This window comes from Sinocyclocheilus rhinocerous, unplaced genomic scaffold (genome assembly GCF_001515625.1).
Source record: "Sinocyclocheilus rhinocerous isolate Xijiao unplaced genomic scaffold, SAMN03320098_v1.1 scaffold625, whole genome shotgun sequence".
Lineage (NCBI taxonomy): Eukaryota > Metazoa > Chordata > Actinopteri > Cypriniformes > Cyprinidae > Sinocyclocheilus > Sinocyclocheilus rhinocerous.
The window spans coordinates 37,585-58,695 of record NW_015646350.1 but is presented as its reverse complement, the minus strand read 5'-3'; the positions used below and the strand labels follow the sequence as shown (position 1 = coordinate 58,695).

At 37.5% G+C, this 21,111-nt stretch overlaps 1 protein-coding gene across 1 annotated transcript in view; it reads right to left on the bottom strand.

The window, feature by feature from the left end:
• LOC107707365 (bone morphogenetic protein 7-like) overlaps positions 1-21,111 on the bottom strand; it is a 55,989-nt gene that overhangs the window by 15,751 nt on the left and 19,127 nt on the right. Inside the window, exons 2-4 of the mRNA XM_016511353.1 lie at positions 12,976-13,168; positions 7,246-7,394; positions 1,200-1,403 (exon numbers count right to left, since the gene is read on the bottom strand). Of these exons, the coding sequence (XP_016366839.1) occupies positions 1,200-1,403; positions 7,246-7,394; positions 12,976-13,168 (546 nt within the window). The remainder of the gene's footprint in view (positions 1-1,199; positions 1,404-7,245; positions 7,395-12,975; positions 13,169-21,111) is intronic.

Here is a 21,111-nt window from a genome sequence, read left to right as displayed (position 1 = left end):
GAGTACAAATTAAGGAAATTTTATACTTAAGTGTGAACTGAATGTAATGTTATCAGACACTTAATTGCTTGTTATTTTCGGTTGAATTAAAATATATTATTACTTTAAGTTTATATTAAATGTAATTAGTTGAACTTTGGAGTGCTTTTATTGAACCACTTAAGTAGGACTTAAAACATCTTTATATGTAATTACATAATTTAATTTTCTTTGAAATATGGTTCCAAGTGTACTGCTGAATACTGACAAGCATTTATGACAGTGTTTCTCAACCCTGGTCCTGAGCGCCCCCCAGCACTGCACATTTTGTGTGTCTCCCTAATCAAACACACCTGATTCAACTCATTAGCTCATTAAAAGAAACTCCAGGAACTTAAATAGGTGTGTCAGATAAGAGAGACATACAAAATGTGCAGTGTGACCAGGGTTGAGAAACACTGATTTATGATAAACTAAAATATAATTGAATGTCATTTCTATTGAAACGTGTATGTGTTGTGTTTCAGTGTAATATTAAATAACACAGTTACAGTTAATAATCAAGTACTTTACATGTGCTTTAGTAGGTTAGTCAATACATCAAAATAAGCGTACTTCTTTAAAGCACAACAAAAGATTATTAAAAAAATGGTTTGAAGCGTACTTTAAAGTAAAACTTTTAATTTGACAATATTACAAAGTGCACTTTCAAAAGTGTACTTAAGTGTGTTAAGAAATGTGAAAGTGAACTCTCTTTAAGTACACTTAAGTGACCTTTTATTTCATTAAAATATATACCAGGGTTCCTCAAATCTTGCCCTGGAGGGCCAATGCGCTGCAGAGTTTAGCTCTAACCCTGATCAAACTCACCTACCTGTGATTTTCTAATGATCCCGAAGGCATTGATTAGCATGCTCAGGTGTGTTTGATTAGGGTTACAGCTAAACTCTGCAGGAAAGTGGATCCCGTGGGCCAGATTTGAGGATCCCTGATATATACTGTATATATACTTTTAAGATTTTAAGTACACTACAAGTGCACATTCAACAAGGGTGTCCTAGTTTCTAGTGATGAAATCATCATTAAGCAAAAATTACCATGGAAAAATAGTTTAGCATGGTATTGTTTTAAGGACCTTTCTTTCTGGTTGTTACTGCTATCCTTGCATTTGTTTTTCTTCACCTGCCTTCACACTTCTGTACTCAAAGACACACACACACCTGCGATATTGGCTACACGCAGTGCCTCCTGGCCCTTGGCGGTTTTGGAGCGGTTGGGATTGCGCTGCTTGTTGCCGCCCTGTGCGGAGCGGATGCTGCGGATGTGGACCTCTGTGGCTTTGAAGAAGGCCACCATGAAGGGTTGTTTGCTCTGGGGGCCACTGCGGCCCACCAGCCCCGCCACCCATGGGTTCACGCTCTGACCTGCAGGGGGAGACAGCACATACGGAGACACAATGCATCATTCATTTAAAATTAATTACTCATTTCTTTTCTCTCTGAGATCTGAGAGGACAGAATAACATCTTGAAATTGTTAGTGAAAATGATGACAGGTACAAATCCCAGAAGAGAAGTTATACAGGACCCTTGAAAGATGTTTTTCACCTGTGTAGCAGGAAGCAAACTTTTTCCATTTGTGTTTCTGCGAATCGTTTCTTAAGAGAGTTCCACACATCACTCAACGAGACAGTTTAGCTATCTTTAATTTTGTCAGAGCCCTGTGGCCTAATAAATCGTGTAATATGCATTATATAATATTCAGTTTGTGTCTTAGACGGTCACACAGTCTTATAAAACAAGAGAATTGTGTAAGAGAGTGTGTGTTTTCTCCAAGAATATGCTATTTCTGATGTTTATTTTGTGTAATCTCTCTCACTCTCAAGTGCACTTTTAGTTCCCTGTTTACTCAGAAAATTCCTGCACTTACATCTGTTTCGGTCTCTGTGCCATTCTGGACTCCTTTTACCTACACACCGGCTTTAAGTAGGTTTAGGGGTAGGGTTGGTGTAGGGCAATGGAATATACGGTCTGTACAGTAGAAAAACCATTACGCCTATGGGATGTCCCCACTTTTCACAAATTCACAAAAACAAACCTGTGTGTGTGTGTGTGTGTGTGTGTTTCCTGCAAAGAGGAAGGAATGCTCTCTCTGTCTCCACGCTGAGGTAAAGCCGGGTTGCCGGTTGCCTACGGCGACAGGGTAGGCGTCCCGCAAGCATGTCTCGACAAGCATGCTGATCTATGTGAGCCCCATAATACACTGCACCTGTTTTCATGCTAACACTTAAAACCTGTAACATCCTGTACACACACACACACCATCCTACTCACGTAGATTCAGTACAAAACACACTCCCACTGCGGCTGGCAATGAAGTATGTGAGTGAAAAACATAGTAGGTTCAATTCTGCAGTAGTTAGAACTTATTTAGGACATCCAGACCAAGCATTGATCTTAGACTAAACTACACTCTTAATAGTGATTTCTGCTGAAACTCCAGAGTAAGCATTAGTGATCAAAACATCTAGATTATGACAGATCAGTTCTGTGCATTATCTTGAATTAGTGGTCTTGAATCTCAAGGTTAGTTGATGAAGAGTCAGATCATTAGCACCTTTCTAGGTTCATTTGTGTACATTTGACTGGTTCTTCCTCTTTCAGATTATATATATACAGTGGGTTCTAAAGGTTTGAGACTACATTGAAATTCAATATAATTAATAATGAACATTTCAGATTCTGCATCATTTTTCATTTGATCAAATTGATCATGTTGATCTTTGTACAAATGGTCGATCATCTTCTATTGAAGCTGAAGACCCTCGTGAAAAAGAAGTGCACTTAGCTGTATTGTATGTACACTTGTAGTGTGCTTCAAATTTTAAAAGTATCTTTTTAAAAACTGTACTTGTAGATAATATAATATTAATGAAATAAAAAGCCACTTAAATGAATTTAAAGAGAGTTCACTTTTTATGACTGTTTCTTAACACACTTAAGTACACTTTTAAAAAGTGCACTTTATATAAAGTCAAATTAAAAGTTTTGCTTTAAAGTGCATTGTAAATTATTATGTTTTAATAATCTTTTGTTGTGCTTTAAAGAAGTACACTCATTTTGATGTGTTGAATAACATAAAACATGTAAAGTACTTGATTATAATTTTAAGTGTGCTATTTAAAGCTGCAGTCCGTAAGTTTTGCCTCGTTGTCGCCATCTCTGTTTGAAAGCCTGCAATTGCAGCTATTTGCGGAATTATCTTCCTTGCCTGGGTTGTGCAGTGGCTGCAAATCATCAGGTTTGACACAAACTTCATGCAGCTCAAGTGCTGCTGCCATTAAAGAAAAAGAGAGACAAACCAAAATTGTAAGATGTTATGAGATTCATGTTAATTTTGCAGGTCAACTTTTCACTCAATTTGTTATTTGGATTATATAATTTCTAATGACAACAACAACAATTAAAGGGATAGTTCACCCAAAAATGAAAATTACCCCATGATTTACTCACCCTCAAGCCATCAGTATATGATTTTCTTCTTTCAGACGAATACAATCAGAGTTATATTTATGAGTTATATAATGTCCTGGCTCTTCCAAGCTTTATAATGGCAGTGAATGGTGGTTGAGATTTTGAAGCAAAATAAAGTGATCAAGTACAGGCTGTATCAAGGCAAAAACTTCATCTTGAGTAGGATTGATTTTGTCAGAAAAAAGGTTAAGAATGTTTTCACACTCAAAAGGAGAGATCACCGATAAAGTCTTAACAGGAGGGTTTAAGACAGAATCAATAGTCGAGAGGAGCATTCTAGAACAGTGTGAGTTATTTACAATGATATCAGATAAAAATGTATGCTTAGCAGCCCTAACAGCCTTTTGGAAATTATGTAGGAAACATTCAGCCTTTTGAATGATACTTGAAGCCTATCTTTTTCCATGTACGTCCAACCCACCGTTCAACCTAATTTATGTATTAACCCCCCCGGAGCCATGTGGAGTACTTTTATGATGGATGGATGCACTTTATTGGACTTCAAAATCTCGACACCCATTCACTGCCATTATAAAGCTTGGAAGAGCTAGGACATTTTTTAATATAACTCCGATTGTATTCATCTAAAAAAAGAAAGTCATATACACTTAGGATGACTTGAGGGTGAGTAAATCATGGGGTAATTAAAATTTTTGGGTGAACTATCCCTTTAATTATGGAAAAAAACTACGCGTTAAAATTATTAACGCAGTTAACGCCCCCACCTTCAGACCTACGTAGGTCATCTTACATTTCATAAGGTGGATGTGTTCGACTTAAAGCTCTGCACAGACCAATCATTGTAAGACATTAAAGTACCTCGAGAGTGATTCGACACAGAACACACTAGCAACCCCCACAACACCTTAGCAACCTAACTGCAACACCCCAGCAACCACTCTAGCATCACGGCTGTATTTTTTTTCCCTGGGCAAGCACCACTTATTTTTTTTTCAAAAAAGAATAAAGATCTAGTTTAATATAGTCGCTGGATGAAAAAGAAAGCTTTGGAAATCTGGATTCAGGCAATTCAGCTAAACTAGTGGGCTCCAAGGTTTTCTAACACTCAGGCTAGACATACATTTGCCTGTTTGTGTGTGTGTGTGTATGTGTGGAAGACCTGCCAGTCACCCAGCAGTAGGAATCTTTGCGGCAGGTGCAGCTCAGACTCCCACAGCGTAATTCACGTCTGGGCTTAAGGTGTGATGGGGACTGGCAAACATGTACACACACACATACACTCTAATTACCAGCCTGACCTTGGTTAGGTTATTATGAGTACTTTCTACTGCAAGGAACGCTTTTCCCTGCAACTTTTCGTGTGTGTGTGTGTGTGTGTGTGTGTTTCCTGCAAAGAGGAAGGAATGCTCTCTCTGTCTCCACGCTGAGGTAAAGCCGGGTTGCCGGTTGCCTACGGCGACAGGGTAGGCGTCCCGCAAGCATGTCTCGACAAGCATGCTGATCTATGTGAGCCCCATAATACACTGCACCTGTTTTCATGCTAACACTTAAAACCTGTAACATCCTGTACACACACACACACCATCCTACTCACGTAGATTCAGTACAAAACACACTCCCACTGCGGCTGGCAATGAAGTATGTGAGTGAAAAACATAGTAGGTTCAAAACTTATTTAGGACATCCAGACCAAGCATTGATCTTAGACTAAACTACACTCTTAATAGTGATTTCTGCTGAAACTCCAGAGTAAGCATTAGTGATCAAAACATCTAGATTATGACAGATCAGTTCTGTGCATTATCTTGAATTAGTGGTCTTGAATCTCAAGGTTAGTTGATGAAGAGTCAGATCATTAGCACCTTTCTAGGTTCATTTGTGTACATTTGACTGGTTCTTCCTCTTTCAGATTATATATATACAGTGGGTTCTAAAGGTTTGAGACTACATTGAAATTCAATATAATTAATAAAGAACATTTCAGATTCTGCATCATTTTTCATTTGATCAAATTGATCATGTGGATCTTTGTACAAATGGTCGATCATCTTCTATTGAAGCTGAAGACCCTTGTGAAAAAGAAGTGCACTTAGCTGTATTGTATGTACACTTGTAGTGTGCTTCAAATTTTAAAAGTATCTTTTTAAAAACTGTACTTGTAGATAATATAATATTAATGAAATAAAAAGCCACTTAAATGAATTTAAAGAGAGTTCACTTTTTATGACTGTTTCTTAACACACTTAAGTACACTTTTAAAAAGTGCACTTTATATAAAGTCAAATTAAAAGTTTTGCTTTAAAGTGCATTGTAAATTATTATGTTTTAATAATCTTTTGTTGTGCTTTAAAGAAGTACACTCATTTTGATGTGTTGAATAACATAAAACATGTAAAGTACTTGATTATAATTTTAAGTGTGCTATTTAAAGCTGCAGTCCGTAAGTTTTGCCTCGTTGTCGCCATCTCTGTTTGAAAGCCTGCAATTGCAGCTATTTGCGGAATTATCTTCCTTGCCTGGGTTGTGCAGTGGCTGCAAATCATCAGGTTTGACACAAACTTCATGCAGCTCAAGTGCTGCTGCCATTAAAGAAAAAGAGAGACAAACCAAAATTGTAAGATGTTATGAGATTCATGTTAATTTTGCAGGTCAACTTTTCACTCAATTTGTTATTTGGATTATATAATTTCTAATGACAACAACAACAATTAAAGGGATAGTTCACCCAAAAATGGAAATTACCCCATGATTTACTCACCCTCAAGCCATCAGTATATGATTTTCTTCTTTCAGACGAATACAATCAGAGTTATATTTATGAGTTATATAATGTCCTGGCTCTTCCAAGCTTTATAATGGCAGTGAATGGTGGTTGAGATTTTGAAGCAAAATAAAGTGATCAAGTACAGGCTGTATCAAGGCAAAAACTTCATCTTGAGTAGGATTGATTTTGTCAGAAAAAAGGTTAAGAAAGTTTTCACACTCAAAAGGAGAGATCACCGATAAAGTCTTAACAGGAGGGTTTAAGACAGAATCAATAGTCGAGAGGAGCATTCTAGAACAGTGTGAGTTATTTACAATGATATCAGATAAAAATGTATGCTTAGCAGCCCTAACAGCCTTTTGGAAATTATGTAGGAAACATTCAGCCTTTTGAATGATACTTGAAGCCTATCTTTTTCCATGTACGTCCAACCCACCGTTCAACCTAATTTATGTATTAACCCCCCCGGAGCCATGTGGAGTACTTTTATGATGGATGGATGCACTTTATTGGACTTCAAAATCTCGACACCCATTCACTGCCATTATAAAGCTTGGAAGAGCTAGGACATTTTTTAATATAACTCCGATTGTATTCATCTAAAAAAAGAAAGTCATATACACTTAGGATGACTTGAGGGTGAGTAAATCATGGGGTAATTAAAATTTTTGGGTGAACTATCCCTTTAAATAGAAAAAAAAAAAAACCCGCATTATAGAAGCATTTCTCTAGTGGTCTCAGACTTTTGGACCCCACTGTAGATGTTTTCTTTGAATGGCCTGTAAATGCATTGTAATAAATTGCCCTTCAAAGACACTGTAAACATTTACTGAACTGAACTGCATTGAACTTAACGGCACACAAAAGCAAAGGCAAAACAAGCCGAGTGCTCTGCAGCATGGGCTAAGAAAGTCTCTGCAGTCTAAGCAGTCTCTGTCTGTGATGCAAGATGATATACTTGTTTCATATTTTGACCCCTGTGACCTGCGGCATGTGCACATTCACTTACCATTCAAACTTTCCAGAGCCAGCTGCAGGCCCAGATTCCTGCCCGGGTTCAGCACCCAGTGGTTACTGGTGGCTGTGATGTCGAACACCAGCCAACCCTCTTCTGCTGCCCAGATCACCCGCGAGTCCAACAGGAACAAATCTGAATCCCTGATGGAGAGAGAGCATATGAGCAAATGAGCATTTGCACAAGAGAAAAGTAGCATATTTATATTATATATGTCATTTCTTTTCAATGAAGATGTGGGATTTCAGTTCTTTAGCGGTGTCAGAACCAGAGTTATTACTCTTGTTAACTAAAACTAAAAGCATAAAAAATTGTTTGAAATAATATAAACATTAACTGAAATAAAATAAAATATAAAAATATGTAACTTAATTTATGTCCACTATAGTTGCCAAGGCAACATTTGTCATTTTAAGCTTAGTTTAAGTTATAATAAAATAAATAAACTAAAACTAGAAGATAAAACTTCATAAAAACGATATTGACATATAAAAAACTAATAAAATGAAAAAACACAAAATTACTTAAACTTAATTAATTAAAATTAAAACAAAAATATAATAATACAAATAACTAATTCAAAAACATTAACATAAAAATAATAACACAAAACAAATATAACAGTATATCAATAATATTAAAATAACACTCTATCAGTAACTTATATATATATATACTGTATATATTCATACACTGTAACTTCTAGTACCACAAAATGAATCCTAGATAATATACAGTACTAAATAAATTAAGCACATTAATTAATTCAACATATCAATAAAAACAGTTTTCATAATTACAGCAGAAACATCTTAGTGTATATGGAAGGGGAGCTTTGAATATTGTGTTAGGCCTTCGAGTCAAAAAGGTCAAAAATCAGAGGCATTCAGATGATGCTATCTTTCTTGTGTCAGTTGAACTGTATCCAGCTCTTTCCCCAAGGCCTTGAACTCCAAACTTTGTGTTTGTCAACCAAACACTTTAAGAAATGCCTCTGGGGTGATCTGTGGCCAGCTAACTGCTGCACTGTGTGTGCGAGCCAACAGAATCAGTGACAGATATCTAGAATGACATTCGTATCCAATCAAAGATGTAAAAGAGGTGAGAGATGGAAGGCAAGTGAAGTGAACCAAAAGAAAAATACAATCAGTGGCATCCTGATACAAAGAATGATATAAAGGTGTGACTTTTGAATTATCCTGTTCATACAACAGCTTACATGAGCAGCTTGAATACTGTCTGTATGAACAAAGAATACGGTCAAGCTCCTTTTCTACTCTCATAATAGCTGTGAACAACATCCGGTGACTTCCATACAGTAACACCACAGTCTTACAACAAAATTACATTTATCCAGGTCTAAAAACATATCTTATACCTGTTGATGAACTGCAAAAATTATGAAATGTTTCAGACTTTACCTTACTATATTTTTTCATATTTTAATAAACTAATTTTCATATTTTAATTAGAAATAAATATTTATATAGAATTAAAAACTCGATATAATTATTCATTAATTATATATTTTATATAATTTATATAAAAGTTGTACCCACAGGTTCTGCATAAAATGATTTTCAGTTGCATAACTTAAAAACTTAAAACTTTATTCTCATTCTTTTAGGATGTGAACACTTCTACCTTATAATGTTTTTATCTTATATTTTGTTTATTATATTACACAACTTTTTTATTTACTTTTTAAATTGTATTATATTATACAACTATTACACAACAAATTTTCAACTTTTTATTAAAAAATATTTAAATGGAAATAAAAACAATATTTATATATTATATTATATTATATTATATTATATTATATTATATTATATTATATTATATTATATTATATATAACCTTTCAACTCTGTCAAGCTCCTTTTCTACTCACATAATAGCAGTGAAAAACATCTGGTGACTTCCATACAGTAACGCCAAGTCTTACGACAAATGAAATGAATGAAAGCATCAAAGCAAATTAATCCAGGTCTAAAAACATATATTATGCTGATGAACTGAATTATGAAACGTATCAAACTTCGCCTTACTGCTTTAACAAATTTTCATGAACTCTTGATGTTGTACAGTAAACCACTGATAATTAAAAACGTAACTATTTGCGAGGCACTGATTGGAATGAGCCTTACAGTGAAAGATGGAGAAGGTGGCAGATAAAGTGAAACAGAGGGAAAGAGTGAATTAACTGTAGAAATGGGAGAGCGAGAAACAGAGCGCTTCACTCCAGATGGTAAGCCCTGGGGAGCACTTCATTTCCTTAATTGAAAATAATGGCTTTATAAACGGCTGTTGATCTCACAGTGTGGCTGCCCTGCACTAAATCAAACAGAGGAAATCAGAGCAAGACAAGACGACAGCGTAAGAACGAGACTGAAAGGCAGTATACAATGAAAGACAAGGGAATCGCTGCAGGGACAGAAAGCGGAACGACTGGAAGCTCATGAACACACTTCAGACGTTTCAGAGACTCCGAGCATTTCAGGTGCTCAATGTGTGTTCTCCAAACACCTGTTCTGCTCAACATCTGCTACCTCAGCCGAATCCAGTCTCATTTATCCCTCCATTTCTGTCTCTTTTCGCTCCCTGATGGGAGCACAATGGGGAGTGTTGTTACCCACAGACCTGTCGAGGCAACTGAGGCCTTCAGGAGGGGTCAAGCAGCACGTAGAAGGAGCTAGACGTTCTTGAACCCAATTCACAGCGCGGTTCACGCCGATATTCTAGAAGGTCCCGAACGTGCGGTGAAGGGAAGCCCTGTGGTGCACAACTGATTCTTTGAGAGGAGAGCCGCTGAGTCGGAATAGGAAACATGGTGTGGTGCAACAGTAAAGTTTGCATTGGGATGCTTAGATAGAGTGAGCATTGTGTGTGCGGCTAGAGGAAATAGAAGGAAACACAAATCAAATGCGTCCAGAGTTTACAGACCAGAGGGGTTGAGAGCATTACAGCCCTCAAGAGGAAAGGATTTTCCTTGGAAAAAAGTCACAGGCGAGAAACAGCCTCCATAAAAAATAGTAAAGTATACCCAGGCCCACAAGGAATCTGCAGACATTTTACATATTTTCGATGCTGATTTGGAGGGAAAATCTGCAGAGTTTTGTTGTTGATGTCAAAGGTTGTAAGTCCAATCACTTTTTCTAGTGCAAATTCATCTGTCACTTGATAGAAGCTAAACTAACTAGGTATGCCAACATGGACAGACAGAGTGGCTTGTCCACATCGTCAAAACATATGAACAAACCTACACAAGATAACACACATACACATACACAAATGACCCAGACTACGTATCTGGGTCTATCATGTACATGTTTTTTTGTTTTTTATGAATTATTTTTGCCATTTTTGTCTTGTACAGGACAGTAGAGACTGGACAATACGTATCAAGTTTCATGAAGTTTGGATGATAGGATCACAAGATATAGGCTAATTAGTCATTATGAGCCTCAGACAAAAACATATCAGCCTCTATCTGCTAAACAATTACATGAATCCTAATTCTTTTGATACATTTTTGTCAGGAGCATGTCTAAATGATACACACCAAATTTCGTGCAAATCGGATTAATGGCTTACTATAGGACGAGTCTAAAAAATGTTTTTAAAAACTCAATGGCGGAAAAGTTTACTTGTGAAAATGGATATGCATATATAATCAACTGATTTGGGGGCACTTTAGGATTCAGAAGACTGGAATTCTAGAGTTGTTAGCAAAAACATTTATAGATTGTCACACAATTTGGTGCACATACTCGTTTTCACACAATGTACAATTATATCCATTTTTGAAATGATTCAGATTCAACGTTATTAGGCAATGAAATCTGATTGGCTACTGGCGGACATTTTTTATGAGCACAATGGGGAGTGTTGTTACCCACAGACCTGTCGAGGCAACTGAGGCCTTCAGGAGGGGTCAAGCAGCACGTAGAAGGAGCTAGACGTTCTTGAACCCAATTCACAGCGCGGTTCACGCCGATATTCTAGAAGGTCCCGAACGTGCGGTGAAGGGAAGCCCTGTGGTGCACAACTGATTCTTTGAGAGGAGAGCCGCTGAGTCGGAATAGGAAACATGGTGTGGTGCAACAGTAAAGTTTGCATTGGGATGCTTAGATAGAGTGAGCATTGTGTGTGCGGCTAGAGGAAATAGAAGGAAACATAAATCAAATGCGTCCAGAGTTTACAGACCAGAGGGGTTGAGAGCATTACAGCCGTCAAGAGGAAAGGATTTTCCTTGGAAAAAAAGTCACAGGCGAGAAACAGCCACCATAAAAAATAGTAAAGTATACCCAGGCCCACAAGGAATCTGCAGACATTTTACATATTTTCGATGCTGATTTGGAGGGAAAATCTGCAGAGTTTTGTTGTTGATGTCAAAGGTTGTAAGTCCAATCACTTTTTCTAGTGCAAATTCATCTGTCACTTGATAGAAGCTAAACTAACTAGGTATGCCAACATGGACAGACAGAGTGGCTTGTCCACATCGTCAAAACATATGAACAAACCTACACAAGATAACACACATACACATACACAAATGACCCAGACTACGTATCTGGGTCTATCATGTACATGTTTTTTTGTTTTTTATGAATTATTTTTGCCATTTTTGTCTTGTACAGGACAGTAGAGACTGGACAATACGTATCAAGTTTCATGAAGTTTGGATGATAGGATCACAAGATATAGGCTAATTAGTCATTATGAGCCTCAGACAAAAACATATCAGCCTCTATCTGCTAAACAATTACATGAATCCTAATTCTTTTGATACATTTTTGTCAGGAGCATGTCTAAATGATACACACCAAATTTCGTGCAAATCGGATTAATGGCTTACTATAGGACGAGTCTAAAAAATGTTTTTAAAAACTCAATGGCGGAAAAGTTTACTTGTGAAAATGGATATGCATATATAATCAACTGATTTGGGGGCACTTTAGGATTCAGAAGACTGGAATTCTAGAGTTGTTAGCAAAAACATTTATAGATTGTCACACAATTTGGTGCACATACTCGTTTTCACACAATGTACAATTATATCCATTTTTGAAATGATTCAGATTCAACGTTATTAGGCAATGAAATCTGATTGGCTACTGGCGGACATTTTTTATGTAGCTGAGTCATATTAGAGGATATGTCAGGACGTCCACCAAAGAAGATGTATGCCATTATTTAACTTCTCCGATCAGATGGTTATGGTGTTACTAAGGATTTTTAGTTGCTGCAGTTTTGCAATTTTGGCGCAACTTTACATGCGTCCTCAAAGCCCTCTGGTCTATGTGCACAAAGATTTTTGTTAAGTTTAGACATTGCATTCAGGAGATAAAGGTCAATATGTAAAAAAAAATAAGTAACATCGTTTTGCCAGCAATGTCCCTAGCTAGTGTGTGCAAATTTTGGTGAAGATCTGGTGAACAGCCTGGAAGATAAAGTTCACAAAAATAAAAAAAATCTAAATAGCAGACAATTTTCATAGGCGGAAATAAAACTGCCAAGAACATTATTTTAAGATTTTGACCCAAGGATTCAGAGTAAAGAAAAACAGATTCTAGCCCCAATGATTCTAGAGTTAAAATAGAATATGCAAAGGACCTTTTTATAGTGCCACCTAGTGTCCGACAGATGTGTGTTTGCTTGCCTAAGAGCCCTAAATATAATTGATATTGTATATCCACGGTAGACAGTGTAGATGTACCTGTCCGAATGTTCTTCCAGCACCTGGTAGACACTGATGCGGAAGGTCTCATTGTCAAAGCGCTCTGGAATGAAGTCCTTGTAGATGCGGAACTCTGCAGCAGTCACCGCTTCACCCTCCGGAATCTTGGACAGGTCAAATCGGAATTCTCTGTGATGGCGCCTCATGGGCAAAAACTCCTTATCGTGTTCAACTGTATAAGACAAACAGTAAAAGAGAGGCATCCGTTTTATATCGGCACTTCAAAACAGTGTCAAAACGTTTCCACGGCAGTGAAAGGTTAGCTTGACATTCACACAATTAACTCAAATGTCACCCTCATTTGCACTATTGCTGCCCGCAGGCAAGTCAAGCCGCCCCTTTCTGGTTTTTCATGCATAAACACAGAGCACATTTCTAGACAGATGTTTGAACTCTCCAGAGCCACTGATTGAGACATAGTCCCGCAGACAGCTTTAAGTGTCTCTTTTTCTCAAGCCGTTTCTCTCTTTTTCACCATTCCCTCCATCATCTGGCCTCTGTGAGGCAGAAGGCATCTCTCACATTTTGTGAGCTTGGGATTGATTCAAACTGGCTGACCAAATTGTGTTTACATTTTATCATCGTGAAAACTGTCTGAATGGGGGTTTTTTTTCCAAAGAGGGCAGATTCTGACATTGAGCCTGGAGTGTTTTGGTAGCCAAAGAACTTGAATTAAAGGGATCGTTCAACCCAAAATGAGAATTCTGTCATTATTTACACACCCTCAAGCTGTTCCAAACCTGTATGAGTTTTTTTTTTTTTTCTTCTGTTGAACACAAAAGAAGATATTGTGAAGAAAGTTGGTAATCAAACAGTTGTCGGTAGCCATTGACTTCCATAGTGTTGAAAAAATACTATGGAAGCCAATGGCTACCGTCAACCAACAATCTTCAAACTATCTTCTTTTGTACTCAACATAAGAAAGAAAGAAATGAAAAGAAGAAAGAGACTGAAGTGCGTTTAGTTGACCAGTCTTTTCTTTCCAAACATTACAGGAATGGAAGAAATTGCAAGTAATCAAACACTGATTACAAAGGAATAAACATGGTAGTAAGAACTATTCCCTTGTGCATGTTTATTAATGACAGTCAAGAAAAAAAAGTCCATGTCAATTTTTTTGTATTCTTCTGGTGCCACATAATAACCTTTTCTGCTTGATATGCTGTACAGTAAGTGGGCTTAATGTATTTGGTGTGCAATGTGTTCACTGTACACGCACAGTAATATTTCAGATACACAATAAGAAAACATATGAAGAACATATGTCTACAAAGTGTTGAACTCTCACTTTTCAGTGATTGATAAGCTCTGTCAGGGACTGAAGATAGCTCTCTGTGTGTCTCTCTGGCTCTTGTTCTGTCTTTTATCACTGTGTGAGAGTGTTACACACACACACACACACACAGGCACAGACAATAGCAGCCTTGTTGACTCTTCAGTCAGTGCATCAGAGCCAGTGAGAGCAGCTGTCATCCTCATACCTCTACTGAGAGCCGTGAATCATGGTCTGAAGAGACTCCACTGTGTGAAAATGAAGCTGTATGTTTCTCTTTAGTAATTCTACACAGTGAGTTCCAGACTCTGTGATCTGATCTGGTGGTTCTCAGCTGGTTTTGCTTCAGGATCAAGATTTTACATCGATCATCAAGTGATGACCCAGCACCCAGCAAGTTATTAGAAATGTCATTTTAATATGGTTTTATTGTTTTAATATGGTTTAAAAAACATATACCATTTGTTTAAATGTCATGTGATATGGTATAACCAAGGAAAAACTTAACGTAATAATGTAACATTTTCCTTACAGAATTGAATTTATGCGTGTGTTAACAATAATGTTCATATTGAACAAATTCAAGAAAATTACAAATATTTTAAGGTGACATTTTTTTAGAAATATCATGAATTATTCATTCATTTCACCATATGACATTTTACATCCAGAACTAATATTGCCTTGTCCAAAAAAGCTCAAATTACCTCATATTTCAAGAGATTTATTGATCTTGACACACACAGCCATGAAGGTCTGCAGGGGTCATATCATTTAATTAATATGTTATATATTTACATATAATTTCCTGTTTGATGTTTGTTTTCTGTATCCTTCTGCATGTTGGCCAACTTTGACTTTGAACATGACTTTGCTGGCTGCACCACTTGAAACATTTTTCAAATATGATTAGCAACGAAGCAGTTTCGTTAAAAGGCAGGATTAAAAGACATAATAATAACATAAATAATAATAATAATAATTACCAGACTACTTAATAAGGTTTTTCTTTTTAAGAATTTAAGAATTCATTTAAATGAGTTTTTCTTCATTTTTCATCCTCATTCTTCTGCAGAAATTAAAGACATGTTAACCATATGTGTATTCATGTCACTGTACTGTATACTATATGATTTTAATAAATTAAAAGAGCAAAAGAATAAATGAGCTGTCACTGATGACCGATGTCACTGACCCATTTCTACAAACTAAACAAAAAAAATGAAATGTTAAAATCACACACTGGCATTTATTTGCATCTAATTTATAATAATACAATGAAAAACCTACAAAGAAAAAAAAAAGCTCAAACTAATTGAGGAGAGAGGCAGAGGTTAACTTAGTCCACACACCGCCTTTGATATCAAAAACAAACGTGTCCTTTTCAGATAAGTCTGTTTTGCTATCCTACCTATGCATTCATTTATTGCGGCCCTTTATTTACATTTCAGATGCTATTTCCCTGATGTTTGTGACAAAACAGACCACTAATTTCAGCTCATCACCCACCAGTTGTTAAGCACTATTCTCTGCTCACCTCATTTATCCTCAGTGACTTTCTATCCCTGCATCCCTTTCTCTCATGTCCTCCTCCAGATCCTTTCAGATCCTTTTCCACCCATCCTTTGCCCTCTTCGGCCACCACTACCTTTCCTCATCCTCCTTTCATAGCGCCTTTAGAAGGGCAGCAAACAGCACAAAGGCCCTACTGTGCAGTAAGGTGAAAGAGAGCGAGGCAGAGCGCGCACGGATCCGGTTACCCAGCAGTGACGATTAGCAGGGGGCATTCCGTGTCTCATTGTCCCGCTCTTCTCAGAGGACTGGAATTGTTTACACACCGTTCTAATTCAGAGCTGCCCTTCCATTGAACCCCCTGGGTGCCCCCTCACAGGGCAGACGCAACACCAGGGCCACCTGTGCCCGCTTGGCACACAGCGACGCCTCTCACAGAGACACCCAGACCTCTACAGCAGCTCTAAAAGCTCCATAACAATGATGCTTCTTTCTTATTATGCAATACTTCATGGGTTCAAAGCCAGAAGAAAACAAACACTGTATAGAGTTATTGCGCATCTGACAGCTGCACTAACCTGTATCATTCAACACATGCAGAAATGGATTCTGCAATTGGATTTACACATTTCCCATAGTTCATTAGTTCACACCTACAAAAAGTTTCATAAATCATTCTAAAGGCCCGTTCACACCAAGGATGATAGCTATAATTTGAAATAAAAAGTTGCGTTAAAAAACGTTGACAGTCAGTCAGAATCCACTCGACTTTAAAGAGCTCGAGCATTTAACCCTAGTGCTATGCTAAAAATCCTTCACCTAATTTGGTGTCCACAGTCAAAAATGAGCGGCCTTTTAAAAACTGCTTAAAAATGTTCTATTATGCTCATCACCAAATCTTGGATTCAATTTTTTTTCAACTTGTTTTCTTTCAATCCGCACAGGTTTTTTTCTTCTTCTTCTTCTTCTTTTTGGAATTGACTGATTGTAGACTTAATTGATTTTTGAATGAAAAATGCATGATTTATGGATAATTTTAGCAACATTCATTTAAAACCTGAGGAGCATAAGCTCAGATGAATGAGGCTTACGATCAATCAGTTCCAAAAAATAATGACAAAACCATGCTAATTGAAAGCAAACAAGTTGATAAATAGATTGAATCCAATATTTGGTAATAATATAGCATAACAAGAAGATTTATAAGCAATTTTTTGTAGGCTGGATATTTTTGACTGGGAACACCACAAGTGAAAGTATGTTTACCGCCAAGCCATAGATCCAACAGGTGTTGGCCAAATGGGAAGAAATGGGTTCAGAAAATGTTGCAAGTTAAATCTGAACTCACTTTGCTCATCTGAGGCTACAGATCTAGCAGGTGCATGCAGATTTAAGCATCTTTTTAACCAACTAAGGAGCAGGGAAATATGATTGATGCATTCAAAAGTAAAAGTACAGTTAATTTACATGGCTAAAATTTGTATTTCTTCTTCCCTTTCTTCTTGCTTTCTTTATTTCCTTCTGAAGTCAACATCTAACTTGGGACTTTTCATTTTAATTGTGTATCAAAGCAACACTTTTTAACTGCTCTATCTCTGTTTTTCTCTCAGTCTCACACACACACACACACACACACACACACATCTCTCTCTTCCTTTTTCTCTCTGGCTCTCCCTGAGTCTTTCTGTACTTCTGTCAGGGAAGATCAAACGGTTTGCTCTAAGTGCTTTTCCATTTCTCTGTAGATTTAATTGATGATGTGCACCAAGCTGCCATTGCTTCACCCTTACACCATTTAAATATACCTCCAGGAATGTGCTTAAATGACAGACACACACACACACACACACACACACACACACACACTCCTGATAATGTAGACCAGAGCAATGACACCCATAGAGTCATGCTGCATACATGTGTACACCAATACAATCACCTCAATAAGCACTGGAACACACTTAAACCACAATTTCAAGTGTGATTTCATTGATAAGAAACAAACGGTTTCACATAAAATGAGTTTAAGTTTAAATGATAAAACACTAAATATATTGTTGTGATATTGTGGTTGTCGAATGCTGTGGGACATATTCATAGTTTTTATAATTAATGCTGCTTTCACATGCTATCTGTTATTTTCTGCTTCCCACTTCTGAAGTCATGATTATGAGCCACATTCAAGTGCTTTGTTTTCAAAAAGAATAAGAATCATGTGCGACACCAGGTTCATTCTTTTCTATTTCTTGGAGAAATCTTATTAGATCCAATTGTACAGAAGATATTTAGTCAATATCTAATGGATTTTGAATGAAATGTAGCATCCTTTTTAGTTGACAACCATATGTTACTTCTGCTATTGTATACATTTATCACATCTGGAATTTTGGTTAAATAAATGCTGTTTTCGCTGTGCAAAATACATAGAATAGGCATTATGGCATGCAATATACAATATGATTATGAATATATATATATATAAATATACATGACCAACACAATCTCATGACAGTTCGTAACTATATTACATTTTCGTACATAGTAAATTGTACGATTTCATACGAAATCACCACCTTGTAAAATACTTATGTTTACGTAAAATAATATTTTTAGTGTTCTCGTGACATTGGGTTGTGACTGCAATGGAAAGAGAAAGCGATATAGATTTTAAAAATGAATCAAACTTAACAGTCACTACAGCAATAGTTCTCTCAGAACTCAGAAAATCAGTTTTCCAGTCGCAAATATGACTTGAGAGGACATTCATGTCCAATTTCTGACTAGGATCTCGTATTTACAATAATTCTGATAGCACGTGAAAGCAGCATAACTACTGACTCCATACATCCACTAAAAATCACCCTGACACCAGCTGGAGAATATGACATTAATTCTGAGAATCATTTGCAGATGCCACATCTTGTCATCTAATGCAATGACTTCTATTCATTTTTAGTGTGGCCAAATGCTTTTCGGATCCACTGTGTTTATGCAATTCTTAGAGAAGAACCCATGGGAACTGGAATCTAGGTGACGGCAATTTGGCTGCATCTTCAAAACTACACAGTGTTCTGAATGCTTTCGACCGAACCAGAAACAAATGATTGAAACGGCCACCTGTTCATCAATGGCATCAGCAGAGCGAGACCAGAGGATTGTCATAGTTGAGCTATTTAATGAGTCTCTTCGCATTTTTCCCCCAGTTCATGGCGTCATTGTCTGCGCACAAGCAAGGCTTAACAGTAAATGAGATCACACACAAATCCACTCAAAACAACACATGGCTACAAACACAATGCACGTGGCTACAGATACATTATGGCAAATCTACTCTATGAAACATCTGCAAACGTGGACACACACACACAGAGTGAATGATTGCAGCAGTTGTTCTGTTCCACCCTGGAACCAATATATACGATCTCCAGGCTCAGCGCAGCCATAAGTGATGACACAAGGAAGCGTGCATCGCCCATCCATAAAGCCCTCAAAAGCCAAAATCCAGGCTGTACCCCAAACCCGTGTCCCAGCGCAGGTGCGCTCCCACTGCGGACAAACACACACGTGGCTACAGATACATTATGGCAAATCTACTCTATGAAACATCTGCAAACGTGGACACACACACACAGAGTGAATGATTGCAGCAGTTGTTCTGTTCCACCCTGGAACCAATATATACGATCTCCAGACTCAGCGCAGCCATAAGTGATGACACAAGGAAGTGTGCATCGCCCATCCATAAAGCCCTCAAAAGCCAAAATCCAGGCTGTACCCCAAACCCGTTTCCCAGCGCAGGTGCGCTCCCACTGCGGACAAACACACCCTCCCTGAGCTTGGGCCACGGCAGGCATTTAATCTCTCTGTCAAGGCTTCCACATTAAAGAGGACTTTATGGACTATGTGGAGCAGATGTGAAGCAGCCTCCTCTCCAGCCTCCTTCAGTCTTCTGTTCTTTCACGGAAGTTCTGTGATGCTCTTTAGTATCATTTTTAAATACCCCATAATTTGATTAACAGCATTTTCAACATGCAGGACATATTGAAGGGTTTGTTCTTTAAAAAATAGACAATAGCCTGTAGTTTACATTACAGTTGAACATGAAATTTGTATCATATGCAGATTAGCACGAGATGAGTCAGATACATTGTTAGTCAGTTTTCCAAGAAGAAGAGGATTGTAAATTGACATCAAAAGCAGCAGAATATTGGCAGTTCATAAAACATTGACTATGGATGTGTTCACACTTGTAGTTTGGTTCTCTTGGTTCTTTTGGTCTGTACCAAAAAAGAGAAAGATACATACTGTTACTTTTAACACAGAGCTTAAATATACCAAACAAAAGACATAAGGATACAACCTGATTGGACAGCTTTAATGATGTATATTTTGCAAAATTACCGAATGTCCAAAAAATGTTGTGTGCTGGGCTAAATGCTGTATGCGCAGTTAAACCCAAGCGGGCACATTTATGACTTCCTCTGGGAGGAAACAAGTGGCTAATGGCATGTTCGCCCTACCTGTGTTAAATAAACATTGCTGAGAGAGAGAGAAAGAGAGAGATACAGCATTTATATGAACAGATAGAGAAACTCAATCCACAGGCATCTGAACAGCTGCCCGTTTCCACTGCTTTTCCTTTTCATCCCAATACACGCAAACACACAAACAATCCCATTAGCACTCATGGCCTGCATCACTCCTGCTTCTGCAGTCACACACACGTGCACAGCATATGCTGTGTTTGTATGAGAGGTAATGATGGTGACCCCAGAGGCCTGCTGAACCTGTTGCCCACCTGGAGCTCTGCAGATTGAGCGCATGTGCTCCATACCTATAACATTTATGTTTTTCATACCTAAAGAGCACTGTAAAAGTCCTGTATAGTTCTGTAAAAGAAATAGTTGTGGATATGGTTTCATTATTCTGTCATTGTAAATGTCGGCGATAGTCACAAATGAAAAGGTTGTAATTTAATGATATGTCTATACTGTTCAGACTAGACTGTTAAGACTATTTATTGTACTAAGACATCTTTACACAGGTGAGTTAAGGCTGCTCAGTGCATGCTCAAAATTCAATGTAAAGACACAATGCTGGATAAAAGCCAGACTAAATTAAGCCTGCTCTGACCCACCTCAGCCCCGAGTATCAAAGTATACAGTGGTATTTGCTGTGTAAATGCATTTATGCCACCTTTGAGCAGCATTAAACAATCTGTGTAAAGATACCTAAATGCCACTTCAGAAGCGCTTCTGTGCCACCTTTGAGCAGCATTAAAAAAGCTGTGTAAAGATACCTAAATGCCACTTCAGAAGCGCTTCTGTGCC